Raw genomic sequence first — 21,778 nt, 5'->3', positions numbered from 1 at the left:
ATGCGTACACGTCACTTTGACGCGGTGAGTTTTTGAAGTTTTCTGATGTCGCGTGACAGGCAGGTTAATTGAGTGCAGCCCGAAAACTTGTAACCAATAGCCGAGTACTAATGGCGAAAAGGGGTCGAATCAGAAATAACTATTTTTCTTTTGTTCTGTCAAATCATGCATAATCAGTGTGTACACGTCATATCAGATGGGGAGCTGCCACGGTTTTCGTGACGTCGCATGACAGACAGCTGAAGTGGGGGTGGTGCTAAAAAGTTTGTGACCAATTGCGGTGGGCTGATTACAGAATTACAGACAACGGCTCCAAAACCCTTGGCCGGCAAACACAAAGGTAAAGCTCCCCACTATGTTCCCATTATCAAAACGGAGGAGAAAGATTTAGAAACCACTGAGGCAGAGGAGATTGGAGAGGGTGAGGCACCCACAAACCCAAAAAAGTCAGAATAGCTGCAAGGTTAGCAACATTAGACGGGACTCTGGCGAAAATCATGGAGCTCATCACTAATCTAGATGCTAGAGTGGGTCAACTAGAAAGGCTGAAAGTTAAGGCAAAGGCAAATGCAGCGGCTGCATCGGCAGTCCAGGGAGGCACAAACGGTAGCCCGAGCGCAGACTCTAGAGGTTCCGGTAGTCAACCGATGGTATCATATTGGCTGCAAACGACAATAATAACATTAAAATCTGGCAAAAGAATTGTGCGAGTTTCCGAAGGCGCAAGGCTCCCCTGCAACAGCTCATTAGATCGGCCAATGTTAACTCGCACGTTATTCTCTGACAAGAAGCACTAGCTAAGGAGGATATCTCTCTACCGGGTGACAGCTCCGAAACCTTGAACATTCCAGGGGGTCGGGCAATAGCGTCTTTGGTTAGAAAGCGTACTTGCTATGAAACTCACGAGCTTCCCAAGTACAAGGTTGGTCTGAAAGCACAAATGATTGAAGTAATCTTGAAGAACAAAGAAAGCAGCTGACGTGTTTATAGCTAACCTTCATAGCTCTCGGGCAGATAGGAAAAGGGATTTTAAGACCCTCTCGGGCCGCATTTCTCATATGGCAGATACAGCCCCACTCGTAGTGGCTGGGCAACGCTCCCAATAAAGAATGGGGCTATGGTCATCAGGGCGTCAAGAATACTAATTTAGCAACCTCAGCCAGTGAGTTAAAATTTGCTCTTATTACAGATGCCAAATTCCCCACGAGAACTGGCATTTCCAATACGAGAGATTCAGCCGCAGATCTAATATCCCTTCGGGGAATTCAAGGCTCGTGGGACAAACTGCAGGAAAATTTAGGAAGTGATCATTACATAATTAAGATCATCTTATAGACACAACCACCACCACTAAGGAAATTTGAGTACGTAGACTGGGATCTTTTTCGTGAGTTGCGGAAGGAAACCAGCCTAGGCGGCAAATCTTATGAGCAGCTTTTAGATCAACTAAAGGTAACGAATAAGAAAGATACTAAAGCAGTTTCAACAGAAATTGAAGTCCCAAAAACGGAATCCAAGCTAGCTCACATGCTTAAGGCGAAGGATTCCCTTCTAACCAGATGGAAGAGTCACAGACTTAATAGAAGACTTAGAGCCAAGATCGCCCAAGTTAATCGTGATATTAAACCTACGCGGATCAACTCTCACGTCAACAATGGGACGAAGCTTGCTCAGAAACAGACGACAGATTGGGCAGAGGAGGCAAATTCAATTTATTGAAGAGCCTCCTTAATGACAAGCTTTCCTGAGGTACTAAAAACCTCGCCATAAACCGACTTGTCAATAAGCAGGTAACTATAGGGTGGACAGCAAGAGAAATCGCAAACGACCTCGCGCAGATGTACCTGCCACTTAAAATGAATATGAGAACGAAGAAGAAATAAGCGAACCTTGCTCCGGAATATCGCAACCGGACTTGGACAGTGACTTCACTGCAGCTGAGATAAGGTACGTTCTCTTTAGTTAAAATGGTAGATCTGCCCCGAGTCCGGATGGCACGACAGATAAGCGTTTGCGAAACCTGGACGATAATGCTATAGACATAATCACAGTCAAAATTAACAGTCACTGGAGATCCGGCATGGTCCCACCGCAATGAAGGGAGGCCAAGGTGACGTTTATATATCACTTACATCCTGTATTGGCAAGGTAGCCGAACATGCTATTCATAACAGGATAGTAGAACACATAGAAAACCAGGAGCTTTTCAGGCACAATATTATATGTTTTCGGAAGGCATTATCCGCACAGGACGCCATGCTCATGATCAAACGTGCTATTATTGACGACCCTAGCAGGGACGTAAAGGGCCTCCTGGGTCTGGATCTTATCAAACCATTTGATAAGGTGGCACATAAACATATCCTACATGAAATCTCAACCTTGAACTTGGGAAGCAATTTTTACAATTATGCGAGGTCCTTTCTAGCGAATCGGACAGCTCTGGTCGAACTCAGTATAGTCACATGCGGTCCACACAATTTAGGCAACCGCGACACACCGCAAGGTTCGGTATTCCCCCCCACTCCTCTTTAACATTGCCATGCAGAGGCTGTCAGATGAATTGTCCAAGATCTCGAGCTTGGGGCACGTCATATACGCTGACGATATGACAGTATGGGTCCCCTGGGGGTCACTCGCAGCACTAGAGCAGACACTACTGACACTACAGGCAGCTGTAGACACCACATTATCCTTCCTTAAGGGCACCAGACTCAGGGTATTACCTAGTAAATCTGAGCTGCGGCTTTTTAGACAGAGGAGACAGGGTGTTAGGAACCTTGCGCCTTTAGAAACTCTGCCAATTATTATCCCAGACAACACAGGACGACTCATACCCGCAGTAAACACAAAATTCTAGGTCTTCTCTTAGACGCAAGGAGCTGTAATGTTACGGCCCTAAACCGTCTCACTGGGCAGGCCAACAGAACTTGAAGGCTCCTGGGCAGGGTCTCAAATGAAATGCAGGCCTCAAGGAGGACAATCTCATCAAAGCGTATCAGGCATTCTTCATCAGTCGTGTCACGTACATTGCATCATACCTGAACTGGGGGACAGGAGAGAAGGCTAAGCTAAATGCACTTATACGCTCAGGACTGAAAATGGACGAGCACCGACCTCCTCAACAATTAGAACTTCATAACACTATAGATGAGCTCCTTAAGGCGTGGTCGATGTCACAAATTGCAAGACTGTCCAACACTAAGCCACGGTGCAAAATTCTAGGTGAAGTCGGAATACCGCCTCGAGGAAGAGACGTCTCTAAGTTAAAAATACCCAAGGAGGTTGAGACAATTGCTTGTGGACCCCATACCTAGAAATATTCATCCTGTCCACAACAACGGCAGAACGGACACCAGGGCCAAATGCATTCTGGGTAAACTGCACCAACAACAATGCTCGCCTCTTTTTGTCGATGCAACTAGTTAGGGAACGGGCAACCGCTGCGCTATTGCCTTGGTCGGTGAGAACGGTAAATTATTGAGCCCGGCGTCACTAAGAACGAGCTCAATTCATGCCGCCGATGAAGGAAACATAGCACTTGCAATCACAATGAGAAGCTCTACGATTTTCTCCGATTCCCGTACAGCTATTAGGCACTATTCAGCCGGCTTCGTCTCAATGGAAGCACACAAGTTACCTATACACAGTCTTAATACTCATAATTACGAGCAACTGGGTAGGTCACACCTAGTCTGGTTTCCGGCTCATTGAGGGCCATTCGGTCAGCCCCAATGGCTGCAATCCTGATGAGCAAGCTCACCTGCTGTGCGAGATCTCCCATGCCGCGCATCAGATCAGGAACTGCTGCAGGATGACTGCGGCTCCTACAAAAACCCACTTAGTACTTTTCACGAGAGCACCTGACACTATAGGTTCGGCAGGAGGTTTTTTCTCCTCTCCATCAGAAGCTCAACCGAGCTCAGGCAGTCAAATTAAGAATGATTGAAACTAAATATTATCCTACACCTTTCGTAGTTAACAAAATTGACCAGGCTTTTCCCGCGGAATTAAAGGTTGTAGACACTCCGTGTCTATTTGATCATATGTTCTGGCTGTGCCCCAACCAAAGGGCTTCGGATCTCAACATTGAGGACAAGTGGAGTCGGCGCATATGCAGCGAAGGCCTCCAAGATCAACTCCTGGCCATCCGGAGAGCTCACGATATCGAGAAAGCCTTTGGCCTGCCGGTGCCTACGTAGTCGGAGGTTCCGACTTAGCCTGGGGGCTTTTGCCCTCGGGCCCTAGTTTAGCTGGACCGAAATAACGTTCTTGCCATTCTATGCCATGCCATGTTACCCCGGCACTCTGTAGGACGGCGACGTATAGCAGAAAGGGCAACGGAGTGCGGAATTTATTAGGTAGAATATAATACCAAGCGAAAGTCTTAGCTATATGCCTGTAACAATGGGTGGGTAATCAGGGAAGCGACGCTGATGTCACTGCCCCCGTTTGACATTAACGTGCAATATTACTGCTATTGTGTTGTGTGTATAAGGCAGCGACTATTGTTTACACTCAATTCCCTTCTTCCCGCTTATCCGTTTGACACGTTACCTCTACCTCTGTAGTTAGCATTTGCCTATTGGGTAGGATTGCAATAAACTATTTGTGCCTGCAATTTGGCATTCGCGCGCTCCGACGAGGGCCTATGTTATCTACGGGGCTGCCGTTACTCGGCGCGGGTCTCCGCTCGCCGTTGCCGGCTCGCTGGGTCCCTGCCTTTCGTGTGCCCGGAGGACCTGCTGGATGGTCCAGAGCTGTTGGTCTAGGTCGTAGCTCTTCGCGGCTGCCTCGAGCCGCGACGGGATTGTTCTTGATCTTCCTTCCTCTGGATTTTTGATGCAGTCCCACAAGGTGTGCGTGTAATCTGCCGTCGCCCTCCGGCAGACCCTGCATTTATCGGTCGGATTTGTCTCGAGGTACACGCGATGCATCAGCCCCGGGCTCAGTAGTGGCCCGGTCTGGAGCTGTCTCAGTTGTATCGGCTCCGCTCGACTCAGCCTCGGGTGCGGGGGTGGGAGAGTTCTGCGCGCCAGGCGGTAGGCCTTCGTGATGTCGCTGCAGTCCGTCATGTGGTCCTTGGCTCCTAACCACGTTGGACGGTCTGTCGCTGGGGCGCGGTCGGTTAGCGCTCGTGCCGTTGCATGTGGCGACTCATTGTGTTACTTAGTGCATTCCGACACGTCGCCCGCGTGCACCGGGAACCACTTGATTCTTGCTTTTCTGTCTTGCAGTTTGGCCGCTCGCAGGGTGCACTCGTTGTCCCTGCAGATTTGGTCTTTCGCGAAGTTTCCCACCGCCTGTCTCCAGTCACTCAGCACCTTGTGGCAATCTGCGTCGGCGATGGCCAGGGTGATGGTCACCTCCTCCGCTTGTCCGCTCCGGCGCTTCTCACGCTCGCTGTCGTCCTCGTGGCGCCGGTTAACGCCTCTATGACGACCACTGCGAAGGTGTTTTGTTGGTATTCGGCCGTATCCACGTACCGCGCGTGTTCGTCTTTGGCGTGCAGGTCGATGAGAGCCTTGGCCCTTGCCGCTCTTCTTCCCTTGTTAAACTCAGAATTCATGTTCTTGGGTATGGGGTTGATTCTGGACTGGCGTCGGACCTCCTCGGGCACGGGGAGCGCCATCTCTGCCTCGTTCGAGCGTCCTATTCCCAGGTCGTCCAGTATCTTCCTCTCGGCTTTGGTCGTGGGCAACCGCTCCAGTTGAGAGGTCCGTTGCGTTTCGGCTATTTCTTCGAGCGTGTTTTGTATCCAGAGTTGTAAGGAGCGGGTCGTGCTCGTGGATTCGAATAGGTCAAGCGCCGTCTTGTACGGCTAGGTGCCTCACCACCATGAACAATTTTGTCGCTCCTATCATAGATAGCCTTCACTACAGTGATCGGAAGTGCGGCGCAATGAATAGAATATGCTTACTACGTAATCCTAGTAAGCTGAGTCACCTTAAAGTGTAGAGATCGCCGATTGCTCAGATGCGGTTGTTTGAAGAGACGATTAGATCAGTTTGTGTTTCTCGCAGGGCTGCCCTGGTTACCAATAATGGCAGCTTCTTGTGAGTAAAAACATAAAGTTCTTGCTTAACATAAGGGCTCTTCGTGCAAGTTTTACGAAGTTGTTCGCTCTACTTGTGCCCCACCAATTCTTGTCATTGAACAAAATCGCACAAAATAATGGTAATAAAAAATTTCAGCCATGGTGCTGAAAATATTTACAAATTCTGCAATACTAGCTACGCACGAAGCCGATAGGTCGCAGGGTATCGCAACCAGACAATATGGGATATTACTGAGGCGGGGCACATGCGCCGTATAAAAGATAGATGCATCGGTTCTCCTTCAATCCTGTTGCGCAATACTTGAACGGGTAACTTTTCTTTGTGGCTTCTATTAAAGCATCCTTTGTTTGTAGCAAATGGGCGACCTCGAGAGGGGGGTCGGTACTTCTGGTAATGCGCCATCGCGTGTCTGTTTTTTATTCATGGCGCCATTTTCAAATTGACTATTATACCAACTCAGCCGACTGTCAGTTCTTAGGCGTCACCCACGTGGTTTAGTCCCATAATAGTGGCGTTGTGCCTTCTTCCTGGAAAAGAGCTAAAGTACTACCTTTATATAAATCTGGTGACAGGCAGCTTTTATCTAACTATAGGCCCATTTCTTTAACTGCAACCTCATGTAAAATACTAGAACACATAATCTATAAGCATATAATACTGTTCCTTGAAAATAATAACCTATTGAACAGCTTTCAGCACGGCTTCAGGCGCGGTTTTAGTACTGTAACACAACTTACGGAGTTCACTCATGACCTTTCCCATTACATCGACTTAGGTAATCAGATTGACACCATTTTCATTGACTTTAGCAAAGCTTTTGACACTGTACTACATTCTAAATTGCTTTTGAAACTCCATAATATTCTAAATAACCCTCAGTTAGTGTCTTGGATTTCCAGTTTCCTTTCTTTGCGTTCCGAATTCGTGTGCTATGATTCTGCGGATTCGTCGGTAGTCGATGTCACCTCAGGAGTCCCACAGGGATCCGTACTTGGCCCTCTACTATTCTTATTGTTCATTAACGACCTTCCAGACCATGTTACTTCTAAAATACGCCTCTATGCAGATGATTGTGTTATGTACAGCCCAGCTGACTCACTCGCTGATCATCAGCGCCTTAAAGATTCCTTTGTTTCATTTTGTGACTGGTGTGCGACTTGGAAAATGAGCATAAATTTTGATAAAACTGTTCTAATGTCTTTTACTCACAGACACATGCCCGTATGTTATGATTATATATGCAACGGTGTGCCACTAACACGAGTTTTTCAATATAAATATTTAGGCGTCATTTTTACACCCACCTTGTCTTGGTCTAAACTTATAGATTACATTTGTAGTAAAGCGTTAAAAAAACTTGGTTACATCCGCCGGACGTTGTCTCCTGCTCCGAGGGACACTAAATTAGTAGCATACAAAACACTGATTCGTCCAATTTTAGAATATGCTTCCTCCGTATGGAGCCTATATAAACAATGTGAAATTAATTGTATTGAGTCTGTTCAGAGGAAGGCTATTCGTTTTGTTTACCGTCGCTTCGACCGAGACTTTTCACCGTCAGCTGCTCTTACGGAATTAAGCCTCCAGTTTCTTTCTAGGCGGCGGCACATAGAATCTCTGAAGATTTTCTATTCTTATAAGAACTCTCTTTCTCACCTATCAGATCCCTCCCTTTTAATGCCTGCTTGCCCGACTTCAACTAGAGCTTATCACGCCTCTAATATCAGACCACTCCATCCACGCACTAACACTTTCAAATACAGTTTTTTTCCCCGCATGATTGAACAGTGGAATTTGTTACCTGCCGAAGTTCGTTTGTTACCGATTTCTCAATTTTTAAATGCTATTGCTGATGTATAGTTCCTTCAGATTTTTATATTTCGTTTGTTACCCATTTCTCAATTTTTAAAATGCTATTGCTGATGTATAGTTCCTTCAGATCTTTATATTTCTATGTTCTTGTTTCTCCATATCATAATCAGTTTTCTTCGCATGTAAACCCACTCCTGCCATAGCCCTAACGGGCTGCAGTATGTATAAATAAATAAAATAAATAAAAAGAAATATTTATCAGCAAGTGGTAATAGTGTTAGACCTAACATTTGTATCTGCCGTATGCTTGCCCTCCAGTCTGTGGGACGCTCATTGGTACAGTGCTGCATGATGTGCAACAAGATTATACTTTCCTGTGTAACCGCGGCATTGAAGTACAAATGTCTTTCTCGCTCCCTGATTTTTCTGCAGCTAGATTACAGCAGGGAAGAGGCTCTATGGCAGCGAAGTCGCCGGAGGATTTCTACTAAGGCTAATTTGGCGGATCATGCTTACCTGCTCGGCTTTTATGGTATCGAAATCTCTCGGGCACTTTCGCTTGCTTCTGAAATCATCAAATACGAGAAGCAACGTGAGAGACTGTTTCGATTTCTTTATAGTCTATATATGGCAGAGTGTAATAGTAGTGTTGCACGATGGAGTTGAAGAGAGCAAGGCGCTAGATGCGGTTTCATGATGTGCGAAATACTGGACGCTGATGCGTCGGAACGAAGAAGCCTATTGGTGTTTGGAATGTCAAATGTAGCAGGCTATTTTCTTCCTCTGATTTGGAAAGGTTGACATAACCAATTTTATATACCACGCAGGCCGCTTTTAATCAGATAGATCAATAGGGCTGAATGGTATGAAGCCCTGTGGTATAGTCTGGTGGCCTAGTGGGATGAAGGTAGAAGACTCGCACATTTCGGCAACGGGCCTGTTTAAAGCAGGGCAAAGCCACAGCATCTGGACAAGCTGCTGGAAGCCAAATAAAGCGGGCAAATATGCCTCACTAGTTCATTCAGGTCCTCTCGTAAAACATATATGACAGCATGAGTGCGGCTTCTGCTCCTTGACCCTCCGCAAAACCACATTCACAACGAAGGTTAGCACACCTTGGATGTTACCCGCTATACTGCAGAATGTGGTCCTGTACAAAGCGGCATCTTTAAGGGGAGGAAGTCGCACTGGGAGTCACCTGGGAAGCTGGCTTGTGGAATACATGCGAGTCTACTGTGGATAGCCTAGCCGGGTTAAATATTACGAATTCACTGCGTCCGAGGCTGGCGGCACACCTGTGCTATCAGGCTGTAAACATATTTGTGAAATAACGGGCTTAGTACGCGTTTCAGATCTCCTTAATTGCCGAGGAGGGCCCAGTTCGTCTTCGTCTTAACGTGTCAGGGACATGGGCCTTCCTCTCGACAACTGCATGACGTTTTCAATGGACCGTGAATTCAGCAAAAACAGAGCTTATAGGTAGCTCATATTGGTTTTAAGATTTCATACCTAGTCATCGGTACGCAAGCTCCTGCTTGTCTAGGGAGCGTGCGTAGGCGTACACCACAAATCTACTTTTAGGTGCATCCAGGAAAGCGAATGTACGAGGAGCGAATTCTGCAGCGGACCAGTGGGCTTGTAGATGTGCTGGCAGTAACTTCTGAGAGTGACTACAGCGTCAGGCAGTATTCCCGTATGCTTTCCCGATTCACTCTCGTCGCAACAGGGTAAGCAAATGAGGCTTGCAGCTTACCTCTTTGCCCTCTTACGTACACACATCTGCCTTGCGGTAATTCCAATCGAAAAACGAAGGTGGAGGGACTACGTTGGCCACAGAAGCTTTTTCTTTTGCACTGCCAGGCCCGAGTCGGTTATACAATTAACACCGAGGCAGTGGATACGACCTGTTGTGTTTTTCTCGTGCACAGGCCTCTCGGTGCTCTCGGTGTCTTAAGGGCTTTCTCACTTTGCTTTTGACAGGTTGGTGGCCCCCTTAGCATCGAAAAATGGGTCAGGCAACTCCAAAATGTCTGAGAAGGGAAACGGTTTGGGCTGGTTGGTAACAAAGCATGACACAGGTTATTTGCCTACCACTTGAAACAAGGGCTAGGAAACCACAGACACAATCGCGTTTCTGTGTGCTGTTTCTTTGTCCTCGTTTCAAGTGGTGCGGTAACACCATTTATAGATTATGTCCTCGAGATATTTCACTTCTCTCGCTTTCAACATCAGCGACTGGTTGGTACACGCAGCCGTCAAAGGTAAGTTAACTGTGTTACCATTTTCGAAAGTTCAATCGCACCACCGAAATAATCTGTAAGACAGCACGGAAACTGTGGCACCGTCTCTCAATCCACTGGTTTTCCTGCAGTAAGTTTGTCTCGGAAGCCCCTCTGCCGTAAAACCTAAATTCTTCAATTGTTCTGTCTTCACGTTCCTGTAATCGGCAGCATCACCCAGAGGCAATCTGCCGTAAACAATTAGTGCTGCCCAATTTAAGCACGTAGAAATCTATATTGAACCTTGGCTCTCCAGCCACTTTTGAACTTTCGCCATGCTCTGAAACCTCGCAATACAAGCAACCTAAGTTATCATTTCCTATCTTGTAAATGAATAGTTTTCTTGTGTTTAACCAGAAACTATGCTCTTCGGCTCTGCTTCTGCACTCCCCTCAGACCCGTACTTCGTTCTCAAGTGAGTCGAGCCCTAGATAGAAATGCATTAGATGAACCCTACGTTTTCCTGCTTCCAACGCGTCCTCATGCTCCTTCTCCGCTACTACTACAGCTAACACTACCGGCTCGCGCTGCCTCGCCTGCTGTTCCTTTATCGCTTTCTTCAATTCAGTGCCCGATAACCTGAGTTGACTTCCCAACGGCACAAGATTTTCTAAATGCCCACACTGGGCTTTCAAAGTGAACTATCGACAGCCACACACAACCGCTCATTACACGAACTCGCTGCTCTAGCACAAGACAGCTGAGTGTACTATCGCATGCTTGTGCAGTGCTGACCAAGACTGGTTTTCCATTCTCCAAGCTCCCTTTTCCATCATAGATCCTGTCGCGGTCGCCAGTTCTTTTGTCACGATCTTGATTCACGTCACGCCATAACATTCACTAAGTGTGCTTGATTCAGCTTTGCCAAGGACGAAACGCCCACCTCTCTGATTTTGGGTGAAGACATTGTCCCCGCACGGAGACCGCGACAGTGTGTTGTATAGTTGTTATTGTACTCTTGGAAACGTACTAGAGAATGGCCGTATCACACTTCGGGACGCTTTAGTAGCTAACTTTCTAAAAAGGGCTGTAGTTAACGCACTCAGATTAAACATTCATCTTTTGTCAGTGACAACATGCTTACTAATTTCTCTATATATAAACACCGCACCTCGCGTAGTGCACTACGGAGAGCTGGGACATGCAATTGCTTCCCTCAAATAACGAATAAAAATTTCAAGAAGAGCATTGAACCGTTATGTTGAATGCACGCAATTAAGCTGCACACTTCTACTTTTGGCAAACGTCGCACATAATATGGCTGCAATTCCCTGCAAAAGACAAATTTCTGCCAATATTTGGCACTCCCAACATAGTGAGAAAAGCCTTTAAGTGCGTTAAATAGCGCCACTAAACTGGCCGGAAATGAGGATTTAGCACTTATCATTCAACTCTTGACAACACACAAGCTTCTATTATTGCCTGCATATTGACCTTACGATTTGACACATTTGATCAAGCTACAACTTTAGGGAATACTGAAGCTTATTGATAGAAATTGTGAAGACTGACATATAACGTTTTGGTGTGCTAGAAGTCGCGTTATATATTAGCTGTAAATATCTAGCTGCACCTGTTTAAGAACGAAATATTTCTTTGTCGGATATGCTAAACAACCACTCAAGCTTTTTTACAGCTGAGGCTTTCGCCATCAGTATGTCACCGCAGCACATCATCAAAAAGGAATATAAGATTCAGTTGTTTTCACCGATTTACTCAGTGTTGTCCAAGGTCTACAATTCCAATGCTGGACAGGCTACTCTCTCAATTAAGTGCAGAGTATTGCACTAGAATGAAGATGACGGAATATTAAATAACAGTCATCTAGGTGTATAGCGCATTAGCTTGTACATGTCCCAGCTGCTGCAGAAACAAACACGTCCATGGACATGTCGAAGGCTCTATCTCTACATCTTAAACAATTAGTTCACTGGCCGATTAGCAAATGTTAGGCAGACGAATGGTATTTAAAAAAAGTGATTAGCTAGAAATCGTAAACGCATGGCTCAGACCAAGAACGGCATCTATCTGCAATGGAGATAATGCGACATATATATCAGGGTACGTACAGGCGAACCTCTCGTACACATTCGAGACGTCTGTTTTGTGTAAATGCGCCTATGAGCTGACAATAAGAACTAACGTGGAAGGCGATTCAGGCAACGGGCATGACACGAATAAACGTAGATGAGTTAATGTGCAGTTCCATTATACATGCCGGCGTTCTCGAGCGTAGTTCACAACAACATTCGTTTGGACTAGATAGTGCATACTTGAATTCTAAATTAGAATTAGAATTAGAATTAGAATTAATATTTGCTGATTTTTCGGTGAATAAAGATAGAGGAAGTTGGTGCGTGTTCTGTGTTGCTCTCCCTCTCGTGGTCGTCTTAGTTGGCGCTGTTCCTTCCTAATTCTCCAGAATTTTACAATTAAGGTCGCTGAGGAAACACAAGGCTGCGGCAACGCATAGTCAACGCAGTCTATGTTCAATATTTTCTTAAGATTGTAATTTAAAACTGCAATAACTGTTGCCAAAATACTAAGGAAAACGTAGTTAGGGCACCGAGCCTTGTTCAAACAGATGTCTTACTGCGAATCGCTTCAATTACACAAGAACACTTCGCCTCTCGAGAGCGACACATACAAGCTTTAATATTGTGCTCGAGGGGCTTGCTTGCTTACTGGCCAGCCAGGCTACTCCAGATGCTGGGTGATGATTGCGATATGTACTGTGATAAATTTTTTCGAGATAAGTTCAGCTAACCAATAAAGAACGCCGATGTCACAAATGTTATTGTTTTTGCAAGCTAGGCATGCGGATGGCTTTGGCGGGTGCTTTGTAATGATATCGAAAGTACCGCGTCTTCCTGCGTGATTAGCAAAGCAGGGCTAAGAATCAAAGCTGGAGGCAAGTCCTGTCTTTCCAAGCAATCGGGCTTCGAAAACCGTCAGTCTTTCGTGTGTGCCGAAGATAAAGTACTTCTGCAGCGTTCTATTGATCCGCTTGCGCTGAAAATCAGAGTAAGTTTGTATAGCAAGCTTACTATTTCATAACTCCTGCTTTCTGTGTTCTGTTTTCTATTTCAGTTGTCGATATTGTCTTCGATACAATGTCACTACGAGCTTCTAGCCCTGTTGTGTTGATCAGTGACATGGGTAAAAAGACAACACCCTATGTCACCGGAGGTGTGTACTTCTCTATACTACCGTGCACATTTATTCATAATGCTCCATAACGGCACATGCAGTTACATGTAGGTTTCATAGTTTTTCAGCTTCTTTATGGAGTGAAGCGAGTGTACTTTTTGCATTCACCAAGAGTTTCATGTTTGTTTTCGCTTGGTCATCACTGATTATCGAGGATACGATAAGCTGTGTTAGAGTGAAGGACGAGGCACATTCTTCTGTACGAATGTTCGCTCTGTACGCAAAGAAGACGACACATCAAAGAGTGCCTATTGAAATGTATGCGTCTATTTATCCAAGAATGTGGTCGCTGATTTCAGCTAGCTATTGGCGATGTTCACCAGCACAAACATAACATACTACACTTTATAATACGAAAAACATGTTCTTACAGGACTGCGTTATTTCGTACTTACAAACTATATCTTTAGCCTGTTCTGTCGATTTCTTAATTCTGATATTGCGATATCTGTTTAGTTAGCAATATGTGGGGAGTATGTTTCAATACATGCAATCAATGCACATTTGGGGCCCTATAACGTAAAACTATTCCAATATGTTTTTGTTGCAATATACTGACGTCAAATTTGCCTAACCGCTCACACAAGCATCGGGTAGTCTCCCGCAGGGTTGTCTGAACAGGCCAATGAAACGCTCTCCCCGTTCACAGGAGGACGCTTTCTTTTGCTTGAAAAACGAATAACAGTGCCTGCACTAAGCGTCCTGTCTTATGTAATTGGCTGACAAGGAGCGAGGAGCACGCTCAACTGGAGAGGTTTCGATGGGGCCGAGCCACCGTGCCGAAAATCGATAACCAGATAAAGAGGGTGGTGCCGGCGTATGCGATTGGTCCGCTGTACCTTACTTAGCTTGTGGTGTCTGGTCGAAAATCGCGGCGGCATGCAAAGGAAGCTTCAGAATGGCACCAAGACGGATCCTCAGCAAAGAAGAGTTGGCAGAACGAGGTGGTAAATGTGCCGAAAGTGCTCGAAAGCGTTGCACGGCCACGCAAAAGTATTAGTATACGCAAATAAACCCATGCTCTCCGGCAAGTGCAAGTAGCCAGGGCCCGAGCGATCGGCGTCAGCCATTTTTTATTTCTTTAAGAACGACGAGGCAGCCTGTGGCTATTCAGAAGAAAATTCATTTTTGTTCGACATATTAATGCACCCTTAACGCCTAGACCTACCTGTGACGCGGTGAGTTTTTGAAAGGTCTTATGAGGTCGCGTGACAGGAAGCTTAAGTGGGTGCAGCCTGAGAACTTTTGACCAATAGCCGAGGGCTAATGGCAAAAAGGCGCCAAATCAGAACCAACTATTTTTGTTTTGTTCGGTCAAATCATGCATAATTAGGATGTAAACGGCATATCAGATATGGAGCATTTGTGGTTTTCGTGACGTCGCGTGAATGATAGGCGAAGTGGGGGTGGCTCAAAAAAGTTTTTGGCCAATCGCGGAGGGCTGTTTGCAGAATTGGAATAGAAAAGTGTGGAATAGTTTTACGTTATAGCGCCCTTGATGTTATCACTTATGTTTATTCTGGAGTGATTCCTTGAGAATTCTGCTGTTACAGAACATATTCAACCCTTAGTGCGCTGCAGCTCATCTGTGAAACGTTGCGATATAGTAAGATTAGAATTTCCTGAATTAGTAGTACAGAAATATTGGCAGCTATCAAAAAAATTAATGTGTCACCTCATCCAACCTTTCTGGCAGCCGTCTCTGTGCTTTTCACCATGAATATGTGTGCCGTGGTTCAATGAGAAATGTTTCTGAAGTATAGGAATGGTTAGCACAATGTCAAAACTTCCCTGTCTGTGCAAAGAAAAAGGGGGAAGCAAGCTTGGTGTTGCCTGTGGAGTGAAATGCTGTCATTCTTCAGTCAGGTATTCCTAAGGGGCGCCTGATATACCAGAATGGAAAGTTTGGTTATACGCTTAGAGAATTAAGAGAGCGTATGCAGAGACTGCCCCCGCAAGAATGTCTGTTAAGGCTTTTGCAGTAGGCTAAATCAAAACACGTTAACATCAGAGGCCAACATGGGAGGGGCGGGCCCGGAGCAGAATATCTGCAAGCGATTTTGCTTTCCTGCCTTTTTTAATACACTAGCCAGGACTTTCATCCTTATAGTTTTCACGACCCCCATCCCAGTTACATCCTCGTTTCTTTTCCCTGTATTATTTTCTTTTTTGGGATCTTAAATTTAGGATATTCAGCTTTCTGTGAGTATCACTTGTATCACCGAGGTTGGACTGGTGCTGGCTATTCGTGTAACTTAGCGTGGAACATAATACAATGGGCGAGTCCTGTGCTTTTTCTGAGAAAGCACTCTACCCGCTTGTTGCATGTAGAGCGCTCGTACTGTTTTTAAGTTTTTTGTTCCTGTTTTCGCAGCTTATAACAGTGTATGCATTGCAGACGCGATGATCACCACGTGATCTACGCCCCATGCTTGCTTGTTTAGGATTCTAAAATTTGGTAAGGAACATAAAGATAACGTTCTGTCGTAGTCACATTGTCCGAAGCCTGCATTCCCAGTTGCTTTCGCAAAGCAATTGCTTCTGTGCTCCTGGCTTTGCGTATTTTCCTTGCCACACAAAACTACACAACGTGGCGATTCCGTCGTCGTGTGCGGTGGTTGTATGCCTAGTCCTGTCTGCGTAACTAGAACGAACATCTACTCGAACGTGCAGCAGAGCGCTCCAGAGGTAATGCCATGTTGCCGATCTCCGCGGCCTCAAATCGGTCTGATTTCATTCTCTAACGTCGCCTAGTTCTCCATAGGCCATTTAGAATGGGAATGACAAACATATGCCTGTGCGCACAGTACCATCCCACCAGCCACGTACCCAAGGGGGGGCCCGGGGGGGCCCGGCCCCCCCCCCCCCGAATTTAAGGGGCATACTCGCCCCCCCCCCTATCCGCCCCAGGCACAACTCCTTACACACATTCCTAGAGCATCCGCAAATCAATCTACTCGGCGGTCAACATTTTTCTGCCTTTTACAGCGAAAGCAGTGTATGACCAACTTCCGTAGTTTTTTTTCGGCGTCCGTTAGCAGAAAAAAACCATCATGTGGGCCGATCCTGGTGATAGTGCAAAAAGGGTCAAATATCAATGGCACATACCCCTGTGGACTCGGGAGCCTATAACGCGTCCTTCGGAATCTTCGGAATGGGCCCACATATGGGAAGTGCTTAACACCTGCTTCACCTCCACCGCGGGTCGGCCCGGCATTGCACTACCTTCGGGATGGACCCACATGAGGGGAACGCTTAACGCCTGCTTAACCCCCGCCGCGAGTGGGCCCGGTATGGCAATATCTTCGGGATCGGCCGACGTATGATGAGTTAATGCCTGCTTCACCTCCACCGCGGGTCGGCCCGGCATTGCGCTATTTTCGGGATTGGCCCACGTATGCGGGGTGCTTAACGCCTGCTACACGTCCGCCGCGGGTCGGCTCGATATTGCACTAGCTTCAGGCCGACCCGCAGAGGATGTGAAACACTTTGCGTTTCGTTTGAGAGCTTTGACTGTCGTCAGCTTTCTCTGCCATTCCATCTTCACGGAGTGGAATAGTTGTACATTTTTTCCCTCCTTTTGGATGGCGGTAGTTATCGGTATCTCCTACGGTGTGGAGGCCAGTGTTGTAATCAATTCGGTGCCCGCACGATTAACTCAAGATGAATTCAGTTGTCACCATCTATTGCAGCAGGCAGGGCGTAGTTTATTGTTTTAATTATATTTTATTCTATTTATAATGCCCAACACAATTTTTATGTCACCATCTATTCAACGATCACGCGCATCCCTGTTGCTTCGTTAGTTGAACCTTCTTTGTTTAGACTTATCCAGGGGCTAGTAAAGGGATTCGGTTCATAGTCGGCTGGTCTGTATGCTCGTTGAACGAGTTGTGGCCGCAGAAAACGCCAGTTGCGTTTAACTTTTCCTTTTGCTTCATTATTTCCTCGAGTGACAGCTCGTCGCGACGCTGGCAAATTCTCGGAACCATATATCCGCGATATGGATTAGATAAGGTGGAAAATAAAATATTGCGAAACAGCGCCGCTCATCACACCCTGCAATAAACCTTAAACCCATAAGAAATATGACTGTCAACCGTTACCTCGTCTGGTTTCTCCCTTATTGTACAACACTTTTCGTGCAAAATTGGCAACTGGAAACAAGAGTCGCAAGGAGATGAGAAATTAAGCGAGCTACTAAGCGAGAAAGCCGAGGCCACAGCCAAAGAGGAAGGAAAAGCGAAAATTTTTGTGAAAGTATTTATGGATCAACATCTTTTTATTTAAAAAGGAAGTAGAGAAAATGCCGCCGGAACTGGAGAATAATTCCGTGTGTTTTGAATGATACTTCTACAGTTATCAATCGAGCAGCCTGACGTAGCCACTACCCTGCTGTGCTAATGGGGAGGGGGGAGTTCCAACCTTCCGCGGTGTGCGCAGTACGTCTAGAACCGCAGCGTTCTGCGCTCTACGCTGTTGTACGGGACTGGTGACCACGCATCGTTACGCAACTTCACAAATAACACCACCAGTCGCTTTTGCTACTTGGTAGAGCAGTAAACGAGGGATGCAAAAGAACTGTGACCGTGTCGCAAATATACATTTCTCTAATATTCTTGCACATGTAATTCAGAACAGGTTACTAGAAATCTTTATTTTGCACTTTCGCTTGTTAACTTGTTCTTGGCAAGGTTCTTCCTGCGCATCTTTCATGTGCGAGTCCATTTGATGGGGTGCTCTGTTTGCCAAGCAAAGAAGAGGTGTATCTCATAGGAGTACCTGTGATGTACAGGTTATTTCAATTTTATTGTGCGGTTTTACGCATCTTTATTGCAAATGGTGGGCATTATTCACATTTGTACTAGTAAAAGTACCCTCCACCTCATTTGCATAGATGAGTTACCTTGGGTTGCCCCCCCCCCCCCGAAAAACATCCTGCGTACGTGCCTGCATCCCACGGCAGTTTTCTTGGCTGTAACTCTAAATAAACCGTGAAATTTGGCGGCTGTTTGTACGTACGGGCAACTGTACAAAATGTATTCTAATGGGTACGAGGCTCAGTGGAACCGTCATTTGTTTGCTAACAAGAACAAAGTTACGTTTTCACTATCAAGCCACTAGCTATACGAATTGCGATATATAAGAAACGAAGAAGCTTCTTCACTTGCCCTTTCTTGTGGTTACTCATGACTGCAAGAATTGTTTCTACAGCCGGTGTGTGACACAACAACAGTTAAGTATTTATCATAACCGCGGGCACTCGAGTCCGCCCCACTATATTCAGGTTCAGAGGGCGCCTGTGTAAGAGGCTAAGATGCACTTTAAAGAAGCTATTTATTGTGGCAAACTGTTTGCCACGTTTTGTCAAACGTTCAACGACAAGCGCGCCAAATTATTAAGGACGAAAGTACACGACAAGTCATTTGTATACCGGGGCTAAAATGTTCACAACAGCAAGGAAATAAGAAAGTTTCCCCACACGTCCAATTTTCATTTATTCAATTGGGGCAAATATTCATTTACACTGGCTGTTTGTCGAAGCCCTTTAGTAATAATAACAAATTGCCCTCTTGAAAAAAAAAGGATCATTCCTTCGGCGAAATGCCCTAAGCCGCGTGGTCCCTGAGGTGTCGAGTTATACGCGGTAATTTTAGCTTACTACCCAAATTTTATTAATTTACTAATACTTTTTTAAAATTTCGGCCGGCTCATTTAGGTCAGCGAATTATCGAGGGGTGCAGCTAGCGTGCCCTGCAGCCTACAAGGTCTCGTTTCGCACGCTCTGATGGCCGAGTATTGTCGTGCCACAGTTTCGCTTGTAATGGCTTTCTTTAAGATTCAAAACTTCATATTGCTTTAACAGAGGTCTGGCTTCTATTTTCCTGTAGCGATGAAACTGCATAAATGGAATGGGCTAAATTTTTGTATTTTCCCTAAATATCTTTTATCAAACGCCACCCCATGGTCGCCACAGTTCATGGCAGGTCTCCGAAGTGTCTTTTTATTTGAACGCACCTATTTTTGATATAGCACTAAAATCATTTGTTGAAACTCCCTGTATACACACATCTGAAAGTAAAACATCCGATGGACTCCGGGATGGGCACCACTGCTTACTATACACATGTGTCTCTCTATGTTCACCAGATGAATGGGCTGCCATCTTTTCGAAATACACTAACAACATCTACCGCGGTACTGACAAGATCACCTATAAGCCATACGTACTCGACGTTCTCGTCAAGCTGTTCAAGTCTATGGGCCAGCAAGGACTGCGTCATTTGATCGCATGGAGCGTCTTCAGGCAGATGGTGCACTACACAGAGCCGACGATTCTGCTGCGGAACCAAACCGCCAGTGACGTCTGCTACAAGCACGTCCAGCAGGTCATGAACCTGGCACTCCTAAACCGGTACTTAAGCTCAGGTGCGAGTCTTCACTTGTCCATTTTCTCCCTCGTTCGCATTACCTTAAGCGCTACTAGATAATCAAAACCTCGCAAAACCTCGCAACAGAAAACCCTGTGGTGGTCATAATGAACATGCGCACTGCTTCCACAGTACCTTCATGACAGTCCTGTTATAGTTTTTATTTAAAGTAGGCTCACCTTCTCTTCTTCTCTACTTTCAAATTCGCTCTATTTATGAGAAAATTTACAGTAGCATCTTAGTTGTAGTGGAGCGCATTTCTGTCTTAATTTCAAAAGTTATCGGTTATACCACTGCCGAAGGGATGACACTTCATATTTGGCGTAGCGCGTTAAATAGCCGGGAATAACATATAAGTGCTAATGTGACACATTTTTCCTCTGTAGATTATCTCATGAGCTAGAATACGGGGAGAATTGGAAGAAGTGTAAAGATATGAAAAAAAGGGCGCGATGTTTTGCCATCTGGGCTCCTCCACCGCCTCCTCAGACCCTTCCCCCTCTTCCCCTCCTCCCAACCCCACATCCCAAATGCCCTTTGTGCATGCTCCAGTTTCTTGAAGGGACAGCGTGCTACTTCTTTTCGTCAGGAAATGTTTTGCCATACGGCATAGAAGTTATTGTCGCACTCATTGTGTGCTCATTTTATTGTGTCTATACATTTTGTCTATACAAGCAAGGTTTGCTAAGGTTATTGAGAAAACACTGGTTTCTCTTACCGTAAGGACACTTGAATTTGTAGAATGCCGAACTAACTCACGTCACTCAAGTTTCGTACTACCCACCGTGGTTCCTCAGTGGTTATGGTGTTGGGCTGCATAGCACGAGGTCGCGGGATCGAATGCGGACCATGGCGGCCGCACTTCGATGGGGGCGGAATGCGAAAACACCCGTGTAGTTAGATTTAGGTCCAGGTTAAAGAACCTCAGTTGGTCTAGATTTCTGGAGACCTCCATTCCGGCGTGCATCATAATCAGAAAGTGGTTTTGGCACGTAAAAACGTATAATTTAATTTCTTTCTGATTTCGTTCTCTTGTATTTAAGTGGTCACTGCGAGCACCTTATGAAAAAGGAGTATCCTGTCTGAGGCGCACTTTAAATCGTGGCCACCACTATTTATTTTCTTCCAATACTGTTTCGCAATACTGTATATGCTGTAAGGTATCGGCCTATAATGAAGCTCTAATATATGCGCGCGCGTTTTCTTCTGGGGACCAGTGGTAAGCCAGAAGACGGTTGACAGGGCTGCGGCTGTGGTCGAAGACGTTCGGAAAGCCTTCCGGAAGGCCCTGGAATCGTCGAGCTGGGTAAAAAGCCAAGTGCGAGAAGTCGCTATCCGGAAGCTAAACAATCTGAAGGTCCATGTGGGAAGTCCGGCCGGCCGGTTGGATACCGCCCTCTTAGAGACATATTACGGTGAGCGCGTTTCGCAACTTTTTCTATCGTATTAGCTGTTTTTTTCTTTTCTCGTCATATTTTGAATAAGAATCTATAGCTTCAACTATGACATTGGGCGACCTGCGTAGTCTCGTGTTGCGCATGAAATTTCAAAGTGAAGCTCTTCGTGCTCATTCACATCAGCGACTGGGAGAATTTGTGTGCCCGGTCATGGGGGTTGCTTTGATCAGAGATTGGCTCTTTTATATCAGTAACCCCCTATTCAATTTTGCAGTTGAGACATTCGAGTCGCAAAGCTGCTGAATCAATTGGTGATACAGGAGCAGGATGTCTGTTCTCACTGACGCCTCTTTTGCGTGCGGATGGTGGTGCTAGTAAGTAAAAACGACATCAATCGCTAGACATTTGGGTGTGCTCAAGGGCGGGTGAGGAGCTCGGTCACCATGAGTCACTCGCAGATCGCCAGTCATGGTCGGTAAGGCAAGTTGTGTTAATTGGCGGCGCGAATTCGCCCTGGTACTGCGACTACCTGCGCTGGTCCACGTTCGTTGAAAACTTGCTTTTAAAGCCATTCTAGCGAAATATTGACA

At 45.9% G+C, this 21,778-nt stretch overlaps 1 protein-coding gene across 1 annotated transcript in view; it reads left to right on the top strand.

The window, feature by feature from the left end:
- LOC142574733 (uncharacterized) overlaps window positions 1–21,491 on the top strand; it is a 33,049-nt gene extending 11,558 nt beyond the window's left edge. Inside the window, exons 4-8 of the mRNA XM_075683756.1 lie at window positions 8,304–8,463; window positions 13,241–13,339; window positions 19,511–19,789; window positions 21,009–21,206; window positions 21,463–21,491. Coding sequence (XP_075539871.1) covers window positions 13,264–13,339; window positions 19,511–19,789; window positions 21,009–21,206; window positions 21,463–21,491 — 582 coding nt within the window. The 5' untranslated portion in view covers window positions 8,304–8,463; window positions 13,241–13,263. The remainder of the gene's footprint in view (window positions 1–8,303; window positions 8,464–13,240; window positions 13,340–19,510; window positions 19,790–21,008; window positions 21,207–21,462) is intronic.
- The last annotated feature ends 287 nt before the right edge of the window (window positions 21,492–21,778 follow it).

The sequence above is a fragment of the Dermacentor variabilis genome, chromosome 3 (genome assembly GCF_050947875.1).
Source record: "Dermacentor variabilis isolate Ectoservices chromosome 3, ASM5094787v1, whole genome shotgun sequence".
Lineage (NCBI taxonomy): Eukaryota > Metazoa > Arthropoda > Arachnida > Ixodida > Ixodidae > Dermacentor > Dermacentor variabilis.
The sequence above is the reverse complement of the archived record's forward strand: the minus strand, read 5'-3'. Positions and strand labels throughout refer to the sequence as shown.